This window comes from Branchiostoma floridae, chromosome 5 (assembly GCF_000003815.2).
Source record: "Branchiostoma floridae strain S238N-H82 chromosome 5, Bfl_VNyyK, whole genome shotgun sequence".
Taxonomy (NCBI): Eukaryota; Metazoa; Chordata; class Leptocardii; order Amphioxiformes; family Branchiostomatidae; genus Branchiostoma; species Branchiostoma floridae.
In genome coordinates, this window is record NC_049983.1 from 4,577,538 (window position 1) to 4,598,852 (window position 21,315).

At 40.0% G+C, this 21,315-nt stretch overlaps 5 protein-coding genes across 7 annotated transcripts in view; 3 read left to right on the top strand and 2 right to left on the bottom strand.

Annotated features, from left to right (window-relative positions):
- LOC118415614 overlaps window positions 1–3,901 on the bottom strand; it is a 10,565-nt gene extending 6,664 nt beyond the window's left edge. Inside the window, exons 1-3 of the mRNA XM_035820320.1 lie at window positions 3,562–3,901; window positions 2,204–2,308; window positions 1,040–1,180 (exon numbers count right to left, since the gene is read on the bottom strand). Of these exons, the coding sequence (XP_035676213.1) occupies window positions 1,040–1,180; window positions 2,204–2,308; window positions 3,562–3,883 (568 nt within the window). The 5' untranslated portion in view covers window positions 3,884–3,901. The remainder of the gene's footprint in view (window positions 1–1,039; window positions 1,181–2,203; window positions 2,309–3,561) is intronic.
- A 1,191-nt stretch (window positions 3,902–5,092) lies between these two features.
- Window positions 5,093–10,363, top strand: LOC118415615. Its single transcript, XM_035820321.1, has 10 exons — window positions 5,093–5,273; window positions 5,630–5,797; window positions 6,687–6,724; window positions 7,752–7,805; window positions 8,172–8,268; window positions 8,789–8,826; window positions 9,161–9,211; window positions 9,386–9,427; window positions 9,996–10,049; window positions 10,327–10,363. The coding sequence occupies exons 2-10, from the start codon at window positions 5,663–5,665 to the stop codon at window positions 10,361–10,363; spliced, it is 546 nt and encodes a 181-aa protein (XP_035676214.1). The 5' UTR covers window positions 5,093–5,273; window positions 5,630–5,662.
- A 321-nt stretch (window positions 10,364–10,684) lies between these two features.
- LOC118415967 lies at window positions 10,685–15,076 on the top strand. Of its 2 annotated transcripts, none has more exons than XM_035820946.1 (6): window positions 10,685–10,836; window positions 12,020–12,091; window positions 12,213–12,290; window positions 13,259–13,324; window positions 13,751–13,844; window positions 14,290–15,075. In XM_035820946.1, exons 1-6 carry the CDS (start codon window positions 10,802–10,804, stop codon window positions 14,443–14,445), a joined length of 501 nt encoding a protein of 166 aa, XP_035676839.1. In that variant the 5' UTR covers window positions 10,685–10,801; the 3' UTR covers window positions 14,446–15,075. The 2 variants fall into 2 exon arrangements, with proteins under 2 accessions (XP_035676839.1, XP_035676840.1); XM_035820947.1 differs by having other exon boundaries at window positions 10,799–10,823; window positions 12,016–12,091; window positions 14,290–15,076.
- Window positions 15,077–15,267: 191 nt separating this feature from the next.
- Window positions 15,268–18,405, top strand: LOC118415965. Of its 2 annotated transcripts, none has more exons than XM_035820942.1 (3): window positions 15,268–15,606; window positions 15,837–15,869; window positions 16,111–18,405. In XM_035820942.1, exons 1-3 carry the CDS (start codon window positions 15,568–15,570, stop codon window positions 18,289–18,291), a joined length of 2,253 nt encoding a protein of 750 aa, XP_035676835.1. In that variant the 5' UTR covers window positions 15,268–15,567; the 3' UTR covers window positions 18,292–18,405. The 2 variants fall into 2 exon arrangements, with proteins under 2 accessions (XP_035676835.1, XP_035676836.1); XM_035820943.1 differs by having other exon boundaries at window positions 15,550–15,606; window positions 15,837–15,863.
- A 1,515-nt stretch (window positions 18,406–19,920) lies between these two features.
- LOC118415966 (haloacid dehalogenase-like hydrolase domain-containing protein 3) lies at window positions 19,921–21,315 on the bottom strand. Its single transcript, XM_035820944.1, has one exon. The coding sequence runs from the start codon at window positions 21,051–21,053 to the stop codon at window positions 20,316–20,318; it is 738 nt and encodes a 245-aa protein (XP_035676837.1). The 5' UTR covers window positions 21,054–21,315; the 3' UTR covers window positions 19,921–20,315.

Here is a 21,315-nt window from a genome sequence, read left to right on the forward strand (position 1 = left end):
TAGCGCTTTATTTTGTGAACGGATATATGGTTCGTAATATTGTAACATAAAAATGAATGAAGTTTCAATTGGGGGGTCTGCGTTTTTTCCTTCTGCCTCCACATTTGCAGAGAGAGGCAGACGGAAAAATGCGGTTACTTCTAGACCCCCCCTCAAACGAAACCTCCGCTTATAGACAAGACACCAAATAACAGAATAAAGAAACTCTTGTCACACAACCATGCTTTGTTCACTCCGACGTTTCGGTGACTGTCAACTTTCTCAAGGTTCGCTTGTACTGCAGCGCCAGTTTTTTTTATACTTACAATAGAAATATACTTATTATTCCTCCCTGCGGAGACATTTAAGTAAATATAATAATTCTAGTATATATTACACTACTGTGTGTTTGGGATCGCATATATGACAATACAATACGCATGTGTGACAATGCAGTACATTTGGGGCCGCATACTAGTAGTTAGCAGCGATACCCAGCTGCACTGTGGAATAGCGCTGAGGAAGATCAACATGATGAGGACAGATGCTCACCGAAACGGCAGCTGTGATTTCATGTCTTGGTTCGGAACAAAGAACTATCTTATCCAGTAATCCTAGGCCCCAGCCTGATGAAATTATTCAGGAGTATTTCGTATCAGAAAGAAAAGGGTAAAAAGTAGCTAGTCAGGCAACATTTTCCAGAAAACGCAGTATGTTAGTACAGTAATTTGCCTTTTGTCAAGATACTCGCACACAATACTATACCATTAGGCTCGCCCTTGAGGCGTTGCCTACAAAAGAAAGAAGAAACCTTAGTCACATTCACTCCCTAATGAAAAATAAGTCGAACTCTTAGTTGTATAACTATAAGGAGTGAAAACTGTTGTCAAAGCTTTCGTTCTCCAGCCTACCAGCGCCTCCTAGCAGTCATGAAATGAACTCCATGACAGAAGAGGAAGAAGAAGAAACAAAGAAGGAGATTGTCGAAAAGAAGGAGAACACACCATCAAAAACAATATGTTTTCTCCATCGGGAAATATAGATATAAATCTTTTCATACTTGGAGGAGGACTTAGAACAAACGACAATCTCGCCAGCACGGCGTCCAGTCGGCCATCGCCATTCATGTCAACCCACTGTGGCGCTCGGGTGTAGGACCACGGCTGTCCCTGGGGGGTGCCTGAGATCAGCACGGCATCGCCTGTTATAAGAACATGCCAGGAAAGGAAATATGCCATTCATCATAGATCATCATATATATAATGATATGCCATTAATGTGTAATATATCAACATGCATATCATTTGAAACACTTAAATGATCGATACGCTTCACGAACCTTGGTAGTTTCTAAGTCTTTTCTTTGTTACCTCCGGGAAAGAACTAGATATACGACTATACATGTAGTAATACAGGGTGACCGATTTAACGATGCCAGGGATGGGTGCATTTGATAAAGACGTTTTTTCTTCTTCTTTTCCTATCATAAAATTAGACCAAAGCCTGTTGAGGTTGTGTTTACCTGACAGTGTATAAAGTAGCATACCTATATAGGCTGTCAATGTTTAACCTTGGAGCCCTTGAAAGTCAATAACAGAATGGAGCGGACGTGTTTGAAGACACGCAGCCATGTACATTTCATACAGTCTGGTTTCCGTCTCGTAATACCTATGTCAAATTATTCACGATCTTCGGGCGCATAGCAGGAAGATCAGCCATATTTAAGATCGACAGAGGGTTGCGCGTATTTTTCACCTGAAAACCGTCGCTATACGTTGTACCTTGTACAATTGTTGTGCAATAAAGTTATCATTATAAGCGAGACTCGGGCGAATGCCACAGAATCGTCGTCCGATCGATTTTCGCCAAATGTGACAGGGGTATAAAGGATCGTCACCGTTTGAAACGGTCGTCGCCTTTTTACATGTATTAGCACGCTTTACCCGCACCGTGCACGTGGTCTTTCGTGGCGTGGTTAAAAGGGTTTAAGGTCAGACTAGTATGTTTGACTCGGTTTCCTCTTTTCGATGATATTTTTCATCATTCATGACCCTACTGTCGTACATTTGTAATCGAAATGTTGCTTTCTATACGTTTATGTTTTCATTCACCCCCTCCCCCCAAAAAGTTTTAAAAGGCTCGGTTTAAATGGTACCAACGTTGAGGTTCCTAGACGGAGGTAGTTATCAGAACAAACTATAGGCTCCTGGTCAGGCCCACCTACCTACATTACCCGGCCAGCCTGCTATCAGCGCCACGGAACCATTGTTCTTGGGCGGGAGGCGGCCGGAACAGACGCAAACCACTCCTGATTCAGCAAACACTGTCTCTGTGCAGGTACAAGGGTTAGATGTGAGGATCTGTGTAAAGCACTCTCCATATATTAATTTAAGGGTTAATGACCCGCCCCGAGGTGTATATGGTGTCATAACGCCTGGTCCTTTGCTACAACCACCGAATAAAACCACCGAGTGAGCGAAGCGAACGAGGTGGTTTTATGAGGTGGCAAAGGACCAGGTGTTATGACACCATGTACACCGAGGAACAGGTGGGTCATTAACGTTATTATCATATAGCCTACCCAAACTTGCAAACTCCTGTATGACGCATAGATCCCTTGGTACTATACGTGTGAATTCCTTTGTCGAATTTCTGAAAATTCACATTTGCTCTTTGGTACATACATTTGTAAGGAGATTACAGATTGCATTTTGAAACCAAAATTTCCACAGAAAATATTCGAAACATTGTAGTCTTTGGATCTTTAGAACATCAATGTTAACAGAAGGAGCCATTCCCCCCTTCTTGCAGTCTGTACTTACTCCCTCTGCTCTGGCATATGTTTCGCTCCTTTTAATTGGCCAATGCCTTCATATCTTGTGTGTATTGCTCCTTCTGATTAGTCAGAATGCACCGGTGTCGATTTGCATCGACACTGGTGCCGGTGTCGATTCATTCTGACCAATCAGAAGGGCGATACACGCCGGGCTGGCGGGAATCTTTGTGTTACGGCGTCATAACCAACGTGGAATGGGGCCTTCTGATTGGTCCGCGGCGCTTGGCTATATGATAATACTGTAGAGAAACCCACATAAAAACATGACTTCTAAAGTTGTCACCCGTTAACCAATATAGATAATGAATTGTACAAAAAAAGCAAGGACACCATGCAAAACTCAGAGCATGTGTATAATTCAATGACATGCATCTGTTGAGCAAAACAAGTAAAATCATACAGTACGGGCAAAGCTTATATCAAGTACAAAGACCGTACGTGACCATGCTGTACAGTGTTGTGCATGTATGATGTTCCGCCCTCTCCCGACATTAGACAACACGGTAACGTTAGACGTATCTATTTTTGTTAAAACTCCCACCATGCAAAACTCCCTCCAAATGAGATAGATTACTCCAGAGGCAAAAAAGATTTTCCTGTCCCGAAGAGAGCCTGGCCAATCCACAGTTGACTGGATACCAGGTTTGGCAAGTTTGTGAACCTTAGACCATGTTGAAAATGGCGAACCAACGCTCTCGTAAGTATGCCCTCGCTGCTAGAAGCCTGCGAAAGAGACTACAACTTACCCGGTACTATGCTGACTTCGTTTGGCCAGGCAAAAACGTCACTGATCAGAGTAGGCTGTATCTCCCCTGGCTCGTTGATCGTCCTCCCCACATCTTGAACCCCCCACACATGGTCAGTCGCGTCCGGCGCAACGCTAAACGACGACAGAAACAGATCGTACACATGGTCAGACGGAAGCGGTCTTCCCTCGGCCCGCACCAGGGTAGAGAAAGCCGGGAAAGCCACGGGGAAGGCTCCCAGCTCCTGGTAGTCTACACAGGACGTGTGGAGGGGCAAGGAGAGGGCGATAAAGGGGAGCAAGTAAAGTAATGCTCGGACCATGGTGAACACTACTGGCCAATCCACGCAATGTCCTTGGCTAGAGTAATAAGTGACAAAGTAATGAGCAAGACAAAGTCCACTATCGTCTGGATTGGTTTATATAGTGAGTAACAAAGAGCAAATCAAACAGTACACAAGGTTACTGAGTAATGTACTCTTAGGCCACAGCAAGTAAATTTTATGGATGCCATCAGCGCGTTCACTAATTTTCGCCTGATTTCAGAATTAAAAAAAAAAAATTTCTTCTTCTTTGGGATGGTCAACATGAGTGCTGTAGACTAATAATTATAGGTAGCTATGACTAGTTGCAGAAGGGAAACATGGATAGTTGTAAAATAGGCACCAATGAAAGCCATGAGTATAGTTGGTACGTACCAGGGCTGTGCTGGTACAGAAAATTCAGGTCCAGGTCCGGTCCAGGGAATCAGGTCCAGGTCCGTACCTGAACCTGAACCTGATTCAGTATGTGGAAACTTGTGAATGGACAATACTCAAAACAATTGTCCATTTCACTACAAAGAAATCTGTTTGGTTGAGTATTCGACTCACACTGGCGTGCTTAAGCCCTACACGGCTAACTGCCTCTGTGCACTTGACTGTAGAACTTGGTAGAAATGATTATAAACTCAACTCTACTTCGCTTTTGTTATTTTCTTCGACCTACAAGTGCCAAAACCGGTGAAAGCCTTATAGAGCATCCACGATTTCTCAAATCACAGACAAACTAACGTAACATTCTTTGCGAACTCAAGGAAATAACCACCTAAAAACTAACTTAAAGGCATTTATCATGAAACCTGGACGTAAAAAAATGTCGTACCCAGGGTTTACGGCCCAATAAACCTGGGATCGAGATTGGGATATCAGGTTTGATACATATTCATCCGCGACTAAAAATAGTACCAAAATGATAATATCACTACAGGGAAATGACAGCGTCTGTTATGACTGAGTAAACTAGTCCGTAAAACATCTAATTAGAACACAGACACTTGTTAGAGTATGACTAGGGGCGAAGAAAGGCTTCACGATCCGCTTCACTAGTTAGTTCCGTCCGCAACTTGGTTGCTACAGTTGTGCTCATGAACGCCTTACGTCATACAGGAATGTCCCTGAGATAAGGACAACAAAATACATCAATACTCTCCAAAGTTATACCATAATCATCAACTGTAATAGGTTTTTATAAGTAGATATAATAACATCCTATATGAAGACTTAAAAAATCATCAAAGCGTCAAGAATCGATACTTTGAAACATTATTTTAGCAGGTTCAACGCAAGATTTTGAAGATCATTCCTCCCACGTGTTCGATTCACCATGTTTACTCCTGTTGCCATGGACGCGGTGTTCTATTTACACAGATGAACTTGCCAGCGATAGAAGCAGGTGGGATTTTTGTCTCTTCCAGTTTGTTGGCTACAAATCGGGCACATTTCCGATGATAAATGAAAAATCAAAGTCATATGATACTTGTAACTTTTGTTTACAGAGAGAAGGCACTAGGGCAACAAAAAAACGGGAGTTTTGGCATGATTTTGCACCGAAAAAAAGTGTCGGTTTTACGGAGGCTGGATAGAACAAGGTCAAAGTCACCAAGGTTATAACGTACATATAAGGACAAAACCAGAATGTTTGACAGCTATGAAATATAACCATGTAGTTCTTTCTAAACCATTGAAAGATTCATAAACTAATTTTACATCCTATAGGTAGCTTTTACTAATTTTTGATGACATTTGTAGGCGTTACAGTCATCTATATTGAGAAGTCAAACAATGGCGACTACAAAGTCAACTAAACGATCTGAGGACAACGTTCACGGTGAGAAGACCTCGATGTTTCGGAGAATGATCACAAAATTGAAGAACGTGCCGGCAGAAGACGACTTGGAGGTTGTAAATAAGATCAAGGTAGGTTCCTTTTTTATTCTTATTCCGTTTATGAATCACCGCTGTAGCGAGGTTTTTTGTTTACGTAATTTGAAGTGAGCATTACGTAGCCAACATGAAGTTTATCATTAGGTAAATTGTTTCTCATAAGATCACTTTATTCAAATCCGGCGGAAACTTCACTAAAGAAACAAAGTGTGTATAAACGACATGCTTGACACAGGACATTTTATGTGAGAAAACGAACATTCAAATTGTAGAACGGATACAAAACGTAAATTTGGTTCGTCTTCTAGATAACTCTTCTAGTTAACACGGTCTATATTTTTGCGATCCATTTTAAAGAGAACGTTGATAGGATAGGTAGGTAGATTGGTTTATTTGATTCAGTCGGTGAACATTAAAATACATCGCAGTGTCTTCTGCACAACAAACATGCATCGCGCATTTTAGACATATTTCATACATGTGTAAAATCTAGCTTAAAACAAGAAACTACGAGAAGTCTTATCATATCAGTTATTACAGTCTTATGGTAAGAGAATTCTATATATATCAGGTGGCATATGTAGAGTTAAATATTGTCTTGTCTTCATAACGTTAGTGGTTTATTAATCAGAGGGATCTGTTTACTTGGACCATGCTAATGCAGTCCTTTTTTGTTCTCGGATTTCAAAAATAATGCTGAAGTTGAATATTAATTTGAAAGTAGACTCTGAGGGAAAGTCTGAGGGTACACACAGGAATATAGTAATAAAAAAATGAATGTTTTCATCGTGACCTCTTGATACATTTGAACCCAAAACACATCAAAGAATCAAGGAGGAAGCTGATTGTTTTGGTTTTATGCATTTGTTTTCTTATGTTTTTATTTTTTGTGTTCTTATCATTCTTTTATTTTTGTATTCAGCCTACTGAGAGAGTCAGCACAGAGCCCTCGCTAAGAGAGTAAGTAATATTCATTTCATATTGTGTTTGTTGAAGAGGTTCATCAGTCACTTATGTTTAAGTTACTATCAATTTTCTTCGAACAATGACTGTTTATTATTGTTCTCTACCTTTAATAAGCAGTCATTGTTTGAAGAAAATTGATAGTAATGTTGTGTTTGATAATTTAGTGGGGGGGGAAGAGAGTAATTTCAGTCATAAGAACAGTTTTTCTTGCTGTCAGAAGAGTTATCGAATAATTGAAAAGAAATTTTATGGATCAAGTACTGAAGTAGTTACCAATTTAATTACCGTTCATGTGACCGCAATCAAATTGGTAACTACTCAAATTGATGAGGACAAAATTGCATATAGATTTTGCCAAATGTGAACGATGCCTTGTTTTGAAAGTTACATGATTTAGGTAACACTGAAGTCACGAGTAACTATGTATTGCAACTATGTATTACAGCATAGCACTGTAACATAGTGGTGATTTGAAATCATCTCTGTAGCATTGCATATGTATGATGGCATAGCCATTCTGAAGTTTAATATCTAGAATAAAAAAGTATAAAATAATGATGTACTATCATACAACGCCTGACTATGGGTCGGATTCTTGTTGCTTAATGAATGCAGTGGAAAATGAAGCACATTTCATCAGTCAATGTACCAACTATGGAATCGAAAGAAACAGATTTATTATTACAAACAGTTGATACAATTTCACCAAGCTTCTACCATCTGAGAGATCACCAAATGACCATATTCCTACTACAAGCACAAAATACAACCATCATACAGAACGTGGGACACTTTAAAAGTAGTAGTATACATTGTATCATATAGCTGAGTAGACACTAGTTTAATTTATGTACCTCACTATCTACTTCTCTTAGTCCTTGAGACTGTATGCAATTAGCCTTCGGGCATGATTTTGCACATAAACAAACAGAATTGTCTCTTAAATATATCATCTAACCATGGATAGTGAGTGAGGTTAACACGATTAGTTACTTCTTCTTTTGTGAACTGTACTCCTCAGGGTTAAAGAGTGCACTACTGGTGCTCTCCAGGAAGACAACCAGGACCTCCAGAAGTAAGTACAGTCGCTACTGTAAATAATATCTATCATCTAAAAAATATGCAGTGTTTTATGAATCTCATCAAAACAATAAATGAATAAACAATACAATAAATGAATAAATCAATACCTGAGACAAAAACACAGATTTGCAGGAGAGGAACCGTACAAACTTTAATACAAAAACCACTGGAAGCATTTTGAGATTTAAAGTAAAAATATTGGGAAAATAATTTTTGAAAAAATCCACCTAATCCAACAGCTGCCACAATATTGTCACCCAATCTTTTTTTTTTCTAGAAGAACCTGTCCTTGAATGAACCAAAAGTAAGAAGAATTTGTTATGATAACTGACTACCACTCCTTATATCCTAACATTAGCGTTGAGAAGAGATCCATGTTCAGAAGGATGATCAACAAACTGAAGAAGGGGACAGCAGAAGACGACTTGGAGGATGGGTCTGAGGCCAACCTGAAGGTAAGTTCTGGTTTCTTAAGGAGAGGCAATATGTCATGTCCTTGTTTAGCAGGGTGGAAATGTCATTTTACCTGACTTTTTTTCCTTCTTTCTTGTTAAAATGTCACTTGATAATAAAGTTCTGTGGATTTTTCGCTTGATGTAGAAAAAGTTCCATATACATGTATATGAAGTAAGAAATCAGAACTTGAAATGCAGGGTATATTATGATATGCCCTTAAATGGTGCTGTGCACTGGTGCATATTGAAATTTGTGGACGGTTATGTAAAATAGTATGCAAAGGTTGTTGTAAACAAGCTGTACAACGGTACAGCATATCAGGATGTTGAGAAAATATCGTCCATAGAAATTGTATGATAAGGAGGCCCAAGTAGACTTGAGTATACTTAAACCAATTATATGATTTATAACGATCATGATTTGAATTGTTTACCAATCCAAGTTTCTTTTGTTTTGTCATATTTATGTTTGTTTGTATGCATGTTGTTCTTATTACAGCATGTTCCTTTTCTTACTCAGCCAAGTCAGAGAGGCAGCACAGAGCCCTCGATAAGAGAGTAAGAATCAGTTTTAGTCAGCTTTAGCTAGTAGTAGACACTGGAGTCAGAAGTAGTCAGAATTTGCAGCGATTACAAACCAAGGGAACAAAAGATACCGTTACCGCAGTCGTATATCTATGTCATATACATGTAGGTATACCTAGATTTTGGGGGGAGGAAGAAAAATGGAGTTCATCGAGAAAAGTGAATGTGTCAGTACACTTTGATAAACATTTTCACTTAGGACGAAGATTTTTATATAGAGACTATTGAATAGTAGTGGTTCTTATGACAGACTATTTTCTAAATATAATATTACATTTACTATTTTCTTCTTTTGTCTATCTTTCAGGCTGATGGAGTACACTGGTGCTCTCAGGGAAAACCTACAAGACCTCCAGGAGTAAGTAACAGTTGTAGAGAAGACAAAATAATTTGAAAATAGATTATCTTGAATGTCATTTCTCCTGTATGTTTAGAAATAATAGTCAACATTGTTGTTGGCCATTTTCAGTATTATCAGTCTTCAAAGAGATTTATTTTTTAGGCAATTTATTTTTTTACTTTGTTGTTTCAGCTTGTTTCAGAAGAAACAAAAGTACACCTCCCTGTTTGTCAGGTAACAGTTACTTAAGATTTATTTTGGTATTCTCTTCTTTTGTCCAATATGTTCATAAAATTAAGTTTGAGTCTGTGATAACCAGGTTCAATAAAAAGATTGAGGTCTTGGGTAAGTTTCGATGAGCCCAAATCTTTTGAACACTTCAGATATGTAATGTTCCTTCTTCTTAATTTATTGTAACAACAGATATACCACTTAGAAATCATTTGCTAATTATTACCAATACGAACTGCATAAGTGATTAATGATACACAATCATGTGGTTTATGGCATATATATATATATATATATATATATATATATATATATATATATATATATGATATTTATACTATTTTCATACCATTTCTGGATGTTCTGTCAATCATCAATACGTATGAAAGAAAGTTCTAGTTACTAACACAAATTATTGTTTTTTGGGTGGTGTTTCAGCCATCAGTGAATTTAGCTTTAAGCTTTGATATCATTGTCACCTTCTGTAATAAAAGTAATGACTAATGTGGAGAAGAAAATGCTACAGTTCCTTAGACTTAGTATAGTAAACCTTGGTTTTTGATTTCTACAGGAGGCTACAACAACAAACTGAAGAGAACCACAGACAGGAGAATGAAGTTCTGAGGTAAGAACAACCGTATTCTACTGACATCTGCTCTGTCCTTGGTGCTGAACAAATATGTCCTGATATGAAATGTCCATTTCCTGAAAAGCAAGCATTAATTCTATATAGTAAAATGCTATGCAAACCTTTGATTTTTTTTCTTATTTCATACCAGTGACATGTTAACAGGTATAAATGCATGATAAGTTTAGAAATTTGCCATATCATCAACTTATTCCATGATAATAGACTATGATTGTTGTCATTTCTTTCATATGTTTTTATGGGTTGTTTCCAGTGACTTCGCCGAACGGCTAGAGGTTACCAGCATGTAAGTTCATCATATAGAAAATCATATCAGCTTATAGAGAACTAAGACCTCTTGTCATTTCTTGTAATTGGACAAAACTAACCGGCACATGAAACATTGCACACTCAAACCTGGCTGGTCAACCACCTGGTGACCCCAGACACAAAATTCATATGGTATTAGTTAAACTCTTGTGTCAGGAGCAAAGTTCGACTGTATCTGTGTAACATGTGAAAAACAATGAGGCGTTTAAATCCTTGTATGTAAAATGATGCTCATTTTGGATGACGTCAGACAATCTGAATAGCCTTGCTTCAATTTGTGAATTGAAATGAAAAAAAAATAAATAGTACTTCGTAATTACAACGTAATGAGTGAAGAAAACAGTTGAGACACATTTAAATTTGACAGGGACCAAGTTAGTAATTAGATTCTTAACATTTTCTTTATATCATTCCTTAGGATGATCCGACAGCTAGAAGAAAACACACAAAACAGGTGAGTTGAATTCAAGAAATCATGGTCATTTATGTAACCACAAAATCATTTACTGACATATTCATTCACACACTCACTAACTCAATGACTTGCTCACTCACTCATTCTCACACACTCCCATCCCTTAGTCATACTCACCCACTTACCCCCATACTTTCACTCATTAACCCAATCAAACACTAATCCCTACACTCAATCACACATTCACTCAATCACACATTTACCCAGTCACACAGACTCTGAACACTCAGTAACACACTCACTCATTCATTTACACAATCACACACCCACTCCCTCACATGCTCACTCACTCATAATCTGACTCACACACTCACTCTTCCACTCACACAAACGTAACCCTCGCTCATTTGTCAAACCACAAATGTTCACTCTCTCACCTACTCCTTCCACCACCTTCATTTACTCAAACCAACTTGCTTGCTCACTCAACCACCTACTCATTCACTTGTTCTCTTACTCAATCACTCACTCAACCACCTACTCATTCACTTGTTCTCTTACTCAATCACTCACTCAACCACCTACTCATTCACTTGTTCTATTACTCAATCACTCACTTAACCACCTTCTCATTCACTTGTTCTATTACTCAATCACTCACTCAACCACCTACTCATTCACTTGTTCTATTACTCAATCACTCACTCAACCACCTACTCATTCACTTGTTCTATTACTCAATCACTCACTCAACCACCTTCTCATTCACTTGTTCTATTACTCAATCACTCACTCAACCACCTTCTCATTCACTTGTTCTATTACTCAATCACTCACGCAACCACCTACTCAATTTCACTTGTTCTATTACTCAATCACTCACTCAACCACCTACTCATTCACTTGTTCTATTACTCAATCACTCACTCAACCACCTACTCATTCACTTGTTCTATTACTCAATCACTCACTCAACCACCTACTCATTCACTTGTTCTATTACTCAATCACTCACTCAACCACCTACTCATTCACTTGTTCTATTACTCAACTCACTCACGTACATTTTGTCCTGTGGTGTTCCCACTTGGGAAATGTTATTGAGAATAACAGGCAATTGATTATCATAGTAGCTGTAGGAAGGGCACTGTTGTTTTGACTAAATCAACACATTTGTATTACAACACATTCGGTCTTATGTTTTGCATTCTGCCCACCACAGGCTCGCCCAGAAAGATCAGACCATTTGGCAGCTTAAGGCTCGTGTGACTCTTCTTAAATCAGATAAGGAATGGTGAGTTATCTTTGATTATTGGCAAACAAAGGTATTGTTATTATCAATTATTTAGGACCAAGTCATGTAGTACAAATATCTGTTACAAGATTTCATTTTTCCTCATATTTCTGTCTCTCAGGGAGAAAACAGAGGCAGAGTCAAAGATCAGCGAGCTGGAGAAACGTCTGTCGGAGCAGGCAGCAAACACACGACACAGGTGAGGACGATTCAATGATCACTCAATCACCCATTCACTCACTCACGCAGTTACATTCTCCCACACATTCACACTTACATTCATTCATTTACTCACCAAAGCCCATTCACTCATACTAGTTCACTTACAATCACACACTCCTGCACTCATTCACTCTTAACAAGTTTTTACCTATATTCAATCCCGCTTACATTAAGTCACCTCGCCCGCTTAACACACTCATTCACTCACTCACTCACCAACTCATTCCCTCTCACCAACTCATTCCCTCTCACCCACTTCAATCACTCACTCAACAATTGAATTATGCAGTCACTTACATACATACTCAGAGTCGCTCATCCACACACACAGTCACACGCATTCACACACACATACACTCACAAGCCACCATGCATACCCTCGCTGTCTCTCACCATGTCTCAATTAATTCACTCACATATTCACTGCAACTCATCATCACTAATTTACTGACTCAATTACTGACTACAATGTCATTTTACACACCGTACACACACCCATTTACTCATTTAATCAGTAACGTGCTCAATCGCTTTCACTTATGAACACTCGTGTTCCAGCGCAAATTTCACAATTTTGGAGGCTTCAAGATGGTTTAGAACAGTCCGGAAAAAAATTCCAAATCTTATCCAGTTATACGATTGAATCGTCTTTAATTAAGCCAAAATTACCTCCTTATGAAACTGTTCGTACAATATAATGTACTCTGGAAAAACATACATCCAAACATGAGTTGCGGTCTTCATGTATCTGCTTTTACTCACATACATCTGTAAATTTCCAGAAGAGGAGATATATAAGGGTTAATGATCCACTACTTTAGGTTGTGCAAGCAATTTTTTTGCATGCTAAATGATTTCGAGCCCTGCTACTTGAAGCTAAAATTTTATTACCATTGTAATAAACAATTTTGCATGTAATGTTGTCCATATTGTGCACCACAACAGGATCTCCCTGAAAGACGAGGAAATCCTGGCGCTAAAGGCTCGTGTCTTGGAATTTGAAAAGAAAGGGTGAGTTATTTTTGACACGCTTATGTCTGCATGGAAAGTTAGGATTGGAAGTTTTAAAAAGTCTCTGCCCTACTCTGATCCTTGTCATGTCATTGATAGGTGTATTACACAATGTGTACTCGACAGAATTAGTAATTGTCATTGAACAGCATTTGAACTGAGCTATTAGTGATCACCAAGTTTTAGTTGATAAAACTCGTAATCCCCACCCATGCAAGAAAACACAGACTTCTGTTTGAAGCAGGATGCGCCAGGATATGAGAAAATTTGTTGGCCTGGAACAAAACAAAATCAATAACAGCAATTTCTTTGTCAACGACTAAACTCACTTTGAAATTCCAGACATACTCAGTCTAGTAGGTATAGAATGTTATCGTGTCAGAGGTTTGACGTAAATCATCATTATGTTATCTTTATCTTTTACAGATTTGACGAGATTAAAACACCTGTGCGCAGTCAAACCCTACAAGGGAAAAATGTCCTGATTGACCCAACATCAATTATGCAGGACATACAGAAGGTATCTAACATTCCAAAGTTTGGTTTGGGTTCAGTAGACTAAGAATGGTAAGAGTAGAATAATTAATACTGGTAAAAGTTATGAAAATCAGTATGCGATTCAGTGTGCAATGAATTAAATGACATTGTTATAACTACTGCCATTAACGGTAATAAACCTATTTTTCGACCAAGAAATGTACTTGGCAGCCGTTAGGATCTCCCTTGGATTTCGGAAACTATACAAGGTTCAAACCATTATGCTTAAAAGATATCAATCATCAAAATAAGGAGATTTTGAAATTTGCTCCGAGTTTCGATCTAACAACTTTCCTTGGTAAATATTCCAAACTTTACACCTAAAATTTTCTCAAACTGTAAAACTGCATTTTTTTGTGAATAGACAGTACTTTCATGATTTTTAAAGGAAAAAAACGATATATTCTCTATCCTTTTGTCCTCAATAGATCAGAGAAGAGAATGAAAAGAGGACTGCCCGTCAGCAGGAAGTGATCAGAAAAATGCGTCAGCAGGTAAGAATCAGAAAACTGTTAGACTGCATTTCCTTCTGTTTCATATTTCTATCACATCTAACCAATTGTCATACAGCATGGTTACCGTAATAAAATGATTTAGTATAACGGTAGGGTATTTGCCTTAAGCTCCAGTTTGTTCCCTTGTATGCTCCAACGTTGTGCCCTTGAGAAAGGTGTAATGTTCCTCACTTAGCTCATATAAAGAGGAGTGTACTTTGTCTAGTAATACTATGTAACGTTAGTTCACCTTAATCCATGCGGTAACCTAGATTCATTGTTTTAAAAAACATTGGGTATTTATAGAGTTCAATGACATGTGTTTCAAATGTCAACATTTTCAAACTATTTCAATGTGAAACTACCTTCCGTCGACTTAATGATCCCCAAATACCCCCATTTGCATATAGAACGGATATAGGTTACCCTACGGATAAACGCGAACTAACGTTAGCTCTAACGTTAGAGTTATTCCTTGGATGAAATTCATAAAATGTTCAATGGCAGTCCCATGTTTGAGCAAAAAAGTCACAACGTTACAGGCTAATATAGACAGGAACATCATAATAGAATGAAGAGCCACACCTTAAGCATGTTTGAGAACCCAAATTATCTAAGAGAGTAGGGAGTTCTGTTTCTCTTGTGAGTGGTTCGCATCCTTACAGTTCAATAGTCGCAACTTAAGATCGTCGTAAATGGTAGAGCGTTCGGCTCGGAATATAATGGTCCTGAGTTCAATCCCACCGTGCTTGACATTGTGCTCTTGATAGAGGCACTTTACACAACCTTCCTCACTTCACCCAGGTGTAAAAATGGGTACCTGACTTTGGTCGGGGAGGTAAAAGACTGTATATGGCACTGTTAATATAAGTTACTTGCAGTGCCGCATTGTCATCGTCTGTCCAAAAGCAAATAGAAAGAAAAAAACAAGAAAAAAATAAAGTTCACTAGGTCCTGATGTCCTCGCTACCATTGCACACCCCTGTGATGCCACCTGTAACCTCCCAGCATTCACGCCCCTGGTTGCAGAGTCAGCGCACCAAATTAGGAACAATAATAATGACAATACTAGTAGATGTTAATGTTGGTTTACAATCCTGGTTTTGGAAAATATTCCATAAGAAGTACTAGAAAGTAAACACAATCTTTACACTCTTTATTGATTCAGATTAATACAATACAAACTACCAGTATTTTGTCATCTATTCGTAGATGGAGATAAACAAGGGGTTCGTAAAACAGCTGAAACAGGTGGGTACAGATTTTGTTTGGGATTTTCCTGATAAAAATATAAGTCTACTGTTCTACAATGAAATATCGTACTCTGTTTTATTGAGAAACAAAAGAAAAAAGTTAAACTTATCTGTTTTCTGTTATTATACCGGATTCTGTGCATAAATTCCATATGACACTACTACCACGCTTGCTAAGATGCACGATTCTTTACAATAAATATATCTTTCTGTTTTGCATCATTACAGGACCTAACTCAGCAGATTGGGCCGCAGGTAAATGTAAGTTACAATTTTATGCACTCTACACTAAAACATGTTTAAAGTGTCCTGAATTTGACTCTTATGTATTTTGAATCATTCAGTCAGTTCTTAACAAGCAATTACAATAACAATAGCAAAAGTAACAATAGGGAAGTGTAAATGATATCAACAAAGGAGTGTTAATGACATTAACAAGTAAATTCTTTTTAGACTTTACCTGTCTATGGTGCTGACGGTCGTGCTGTGATCGCTTTTTTAGGAAAAAGTACTCAAAGACATCAAAGTGAAGTCATCAGAATACAACCCTTCACCACAGTGTGCAAACGAGAGAGCTGTCGAGAAGGTAACAAATAGAAGTGTGTCCACGCTGCTCGTCAATGGTTGCCCTCAGCTAGATGCTGACCAGGACAACCAAGCAAAGAAGAAGGAACCTGCAGCCACTCTGCCCACACTGCTGCTCAATGGTTGCCCTCTGCAGCTAGACGATGACCAGCACAACCAAGCGAAGCAGGAACCTGCAGCCGCTCTGCCCAGACTGCTGCTCAATGGTTGCCCTCTGCAGCTAGACGATGACCAGCACAACCAAGCGAAGGAGGAACCTGCATCCGCTCTGCCCACACTGCTGCTCAATGGTTGCCCTCTGCAGCTAGACGATGACCAGCACAACCAAGCGAAGCAGGAACCTGCAGCCGCTCTGCCCACACTGCTGCTCAATGGTTGCCCTCTGCTGCTAGACGATGACCAGGACAACCAAGCAGAGAAGAAGGAACCTGCAGCCGCTCTGCCCACACTGCTGCTCAATGGTTGCCCTCTGCTGCTAGACAATGACCAGAACAACCAAGCAAAGGAGGAACCTGCAGCCGCTCTCCCCACACTGCTGCTCAATGGTTGCCCTTTGCTAGACGATGACCAGCACAACCAAGCAAAGAAGAAGGCACCTGCAGCCGCTCTGCCCACACTGCTGCTCAATGGTTGCCCTCTGCTGCTAGACGATGACCAGCACAACCAAGCGAAGGAGGAACCTGCAGCCGCTCTCCCCACACTGCTGCCCAATGGTTGCCCTCTGCTAGACGATGACCAGCACAACCAAGCGAAGGAGGAACCTGCAACTGCCCTCCCCACACTGCTGCTCAATGGTTGCCCTTTGCTAGACGATGACCAGCACAACCAAGCGAAGGAGGAACCTGCAGCCGCTCTCCCCACACTGCTGCCCAACGGTTGCCCTCTGCTGCTAGACGATGACCAGCACAACCAAGCGAAGGAGGAACCTGCACCCGCTCTGCCCACACTGCTGCTCAATGGTTGCCCTTTGCTAGACGCTGACCAGCACAACGGAGCAAAGAAAAAGAAATCTGCAGCCGCTCTGCCCAAGCTTTACCGTAATGGCTGCCCTCTGTTAGACACTGACCAGCACAATGGAGCAATGAATGGACCTCTGGCTGTTGCGCCTACGCTTGTCTTTAACGGTTGCATTCTGCAAGATGCTGACCAACTCAAGGAAACATTGGAAGAATGGCCTACCCTCTGCATCTCACGGAGTTTCTACAATCCCAGCCAGGCGTCAGGGGATTCAAACATAAAAGAACCACCACTTCTTCCTGACATAGAGCTACCACGCTTTCCAGGGTTTTGCGGTGTACAGAGCTTTCCACGCAGTCCTGTGGAGCACGGAGATAATCAACACTCTTCTGTTGACCCGGCACACTTCCTGTTGCACCCAATACCGCTTAACTTCTTCTTAGAACAGTACCTTCTGTCTCAGCGCAGATCAGCTTCTCCAACGGAAGTAAAGGAGTGTGGACTAGGCGATTTCTACCATGAGACCTCGCAGTCAGCATCAACTCCAGAACAGGCCAGTTCACCACAAGGAGCACATTCCAAGCTGAATCATGATGCAATGGTCTTGAGACAGAGTCCCTCCATCAGGCTAAGGGCGTCTTTGGAGTCCCTGCCAACTGTCGACGTCGGTGGTGGAGACATGAAGCCTGCTCCTACAGTAGCACCATGTAGGAAACAGGAGAAGCCTCACAAGTACCGAGAGTTTCAGCAGAATATGAGCCACCTTGACTTTACTGCACTTGACGAGCCTCGTGGATTGGAAGTCCTGATCGAGAGGAGAGTACCACAGCAGGTCTGGACTGCACCAGATGTTGTGAGAGATGGGCCACGCGGAACGGAAATTGCGCTTGAAGAATCAGCTATAAAAGAACACTTCCACTCCGCACAGTATAATGTACTGCAGAGATGTCAACTCAATGGCATGTTTGGCAAGGCATCAAACAGCAACATGGCCGCTGCGTCTTGTCAGGGAAAGAGCCACAAGTCGCCTGCAGCTGAGGGAGATGACGTCACTGTTCCTCACAACCCTGCTTCTTTCCCTCTGGCACTGCTGACTTCCAGGATTAAGAAGGGCTACAGACTGACCACTGGATTCTGCTGACAGAACTGTTGCAGAAACAGATTGCAGAAGACTTGACAGGATTTTGTGTCACAATAGTAGACACTGGACTGTATGTTCAACAAGGTGATTATTTAGGACTTAATACACATAGTTGTGGTACACATACAGTGGAAGTCATACCCTACCAGTTGTCTACGGCTAGTTTCCTCTTTTATCAGAATATTGAACTGAAGTCTCATCTACAAAACGTACGTGTAAACATTGCTTCAACATTTATTTATTTTACTGTGTTAATTATTCATTACTCTATATATCTTATTGCACCACCTGATGTTAGCATATGAGCCAACGATTTAACCAATTGTCTATACACGTCTTTGTACATTTGTAATGACATGGTACATATTCAGCATGTCATCTCAATGTTCTTTTCAAAGAGGTACTAAAAGTATACAACAGAAATAGATTTGCAAAAAAATATATAGATTTTAACCACAGATGTATTTTACGATCTTTCTGTATCCATGTTTATGTGTGTGTAAAAGCTGATAATTTTAACCAGAGACATATTTTGTAATGCGATTCAGAACTATTTACACACATAACAGCTTGTTGTTGTTTGGGCTTTGTATATATGTAAAATGCAATATATGACTTTTGAAGCGCAATGGCTGTGTTGTATTTCTTTGATGGTTGTGTGAATAGGTGTATATGAAATTAGTTGAATTTTTTTCAAAAGGTGTAGACACATACTTTGAAGTTTTTATGTCTGTTCAGTACATCCTGTTCATGGAGTGACCTATGGTGTTAGTAGTCTCACAATATTTCCCCTATTTTTATTTTATTTTATGCAAGAATGTATTCTTCTGCAGCTCAATGGCCTTTAGTTCTTGTCATATAATTACCTACAATTTGTACAATTACAAAAAATCCAAGCCAAAATATAAACCCCAAGACAGAAGCCCAAGTTCTAAACAAATCCAAAAAAAATCCTATTTAAACAGACCCCAGGGGTTTAAACCCCACGTTTTAAACTGTTCTTCTTACGTAACAGATTAAGGCCTAATTTACAACTGCTATTTGGCTGGAGAAGATTACTATATAACTTATGCAAATGGAAACCTTCCATACATAATGAATGAGAAACACTCTAACCATCAGCCTTAAGGTTGGCGGAGGTATGAAGTTGTGGAACCCATTTCAAACCTCAACCTTTATGTTTGGCACAAAGGTACACATCCTCTTGAGGATTTGAAATAATTTGTTTTTAATCACCATCATCAAAACCAGTGCAATGGCTGACTGGGTAGAGTGTTTGCCTTGAATTTGGTAGGTCATGAGTTCGATCCCCGGCCGAGTCATACCAAAGACTTTAAAAATGGCACATGCTGCTTTCTCTGGTTAGCACTCAGCACTAATGAGGAAGAGTATGGTAGTTCAACACACATCACTACCAGCGGAGCGGACCAGCCCTCTGCAGTAGTGGCACAAATGTGTGGCCCAAGGGCTACTCGAAATGGAGATGGGCGCCACCCAAGTATCTGCACAGATGTATGAGCAACTTTAACTTTAACATCATCAAAATAGTACAACAACCTAATGTGACCATGTCCTAGGATACATGTAGCTTCTACAAAAACAAATCCAGGACTGTCCACAAGATGCTGGTAAACTGGTCAATCAGATAACTTTATTAGTTCTGAAACAAACCTGCAACAATATCATGTAATGGCAGAAATTATACAAGCACACATGCCTCACGTGTATAGCAGTAGTATCCAGTAACATAACAATACAGACTGATGAATAACAGTAAACAATGGCACGTTGGAAAACCGTTAGAGGCTATACCTATCTTGCTATTTTCAAAATATATGTAGGATTGTTACTCTCCAAGCAGAGGTTTGGTTCCGACTGTTTTTTCTATGTGTTTTAGGCATTTTTGTCAGGCCTTCTATTTTGTACCATTTTCTATATGTGCTGTACATAATAGATAGCCCAACAAAATTTCTGCTCTAAGTTCAACTTTGGAGTGGAATGTATTCAGATGTAGATCTTACTGCTCAGCTGCTGCTTTTCTTAATGCATTTCACCACTTCCTCTATATTGGACACCGCGTGGAATTTATCGCATTCTAACAATTCTGGCGGGACGTCTACGTTATTCCGGTTGATCCAGATGGCGTGCATTCCCACGCGCAGTGCGGGTTCGACATCCAGCCTGAGGTTGTCGCCAAGGTGAACAGCGTGAGATGGTTGAACATTTCCAGCCAACTGTAAGGCTAGTTGGAAAATCTGACAGTCTGGTTTTGCCACCTGAGCGTCCACTGATGTCAGGACAAAGTCGAAGAGGTGGCATAAGTCCAGCTCCGACAGAACCTTGGGTAGCCGTTCATCGAAGTTGGAGATGACGCCCAGCTTCACACCTTTGTCACGAATGGCTTCCAGCGCCTCTTTAGTCTGGGGATAGACCTCCCAGTGCTTTCCTCCATTGAACTCTTCAAACAGCTGCTTTGCCACAGTATCTAATGCCGGGGATTTGGGGACTCCTGAATCCAGAAATGTCTTCTTAACAAGATCGGTCCACCACACCTTAGTGGAGATGCCGCTCATGCAGCCAAAGTTACTGTAGCTTTGACTCTGTTCCTTGTAGTTCTTCAGAAAGGCACTGTCCAGTTTAGTGGAGTCTACTTTGATGCCATGGCTGTCCGCCACTGCGGCATAGATGGTGCCGGAGGTACTCTTTAGTTTAAACAGGGTGTTTGTACAGTCTAAAGTAAGCAACTTTGGTCTTATTGCCATGGTTCTCTTGCCAATATTGCCAATATTCTTTAAGTAGAGTAGAAACTTTGAGTATTGGCTAATTTTTGTTATACTCTAAGAACTACATAGAGAGTAAATCATCAAAGGCATACAGAACTTCACATCACATTTCACAACTCCAAAGCACTCTTCTATTTACAACTTACAAGTGCATTAATCTAGACTTTAAATTTGATAGCTTTCTAAAGTGTTTGCCTGGAGACACATCAGCACAATTCCTCCTAGGCGTCCTTGTCGTCTG

Bases quoted from the DNA above. Each gene is read 5' to 3' on its own strand.
- LOC118415967 (XM_035820946.1), top strand. From the start codon at position 10,802: ATGATCCGACAGCTAGAAGAAAACACACAAAACAG. The intron at 12,291-13,258 runs GTGAGGACGATT...GCACCACAACAG, and splicing joins GCAGCAAACACACGACACAG to GATCTCCCTGAAAGACGAGG. The intron at 13,325-13,750 runs GTGAGTTATTTT...TATCTTTTACAG, and splicing joins TTGGAATTTGAAAAGAAAGG to ATTTGACGAGATTAAAACAC.
- LOC118415615 (XM_035820321.1), top strand. From the start codon at position 5,663: ATGGCGACTACAAAGTCAACTAAACGATCTGAGGACAACGTTCACGGT. The intron at 6,725-7,751 runs GTAAGTAATATT...TGTACTCCTCAG, and splicing joins ACAGAGCCCTCGCTAAGAGA to GGTTAAAGAGTGCACTACTG. The intron at 8,269-8,788 runs GTAAGTTCTGGT...TTTCTTACTCAG, and splicing joins GGTCTGAGGCCAACCTGAAG to CCAAGTCAGAGAGGCAGCAC.
- LOC118415966 (XM_035820944.1), bottom strand. From the start codon at position 21,053: ATGGCAATAAGACCAAAGTTGCTTACTTTAGACTGTACAAACACCCTG.
- LOC118415965 (XM_035820942.1), top strand. From the start codon at position 15,568: ATGGAGATAAACAAGGGGTTCGTAAAACAGCTGAAACAG. The intron at 15,607-15,836 runs GTGGGTACAGAT...GCATCATTACAG, and splicing joins TCGTAAAACAGCTGAAACAG to GACCTAACTCAGCAGATTGG. The intron at 15,870-16,110 runs GTAAGTTACAAT...TCGCTTTTTTAG, and splicing joins AGATTGGGCCGCAGGTAAAT to GAAAAAGTACTCAAAGACAT.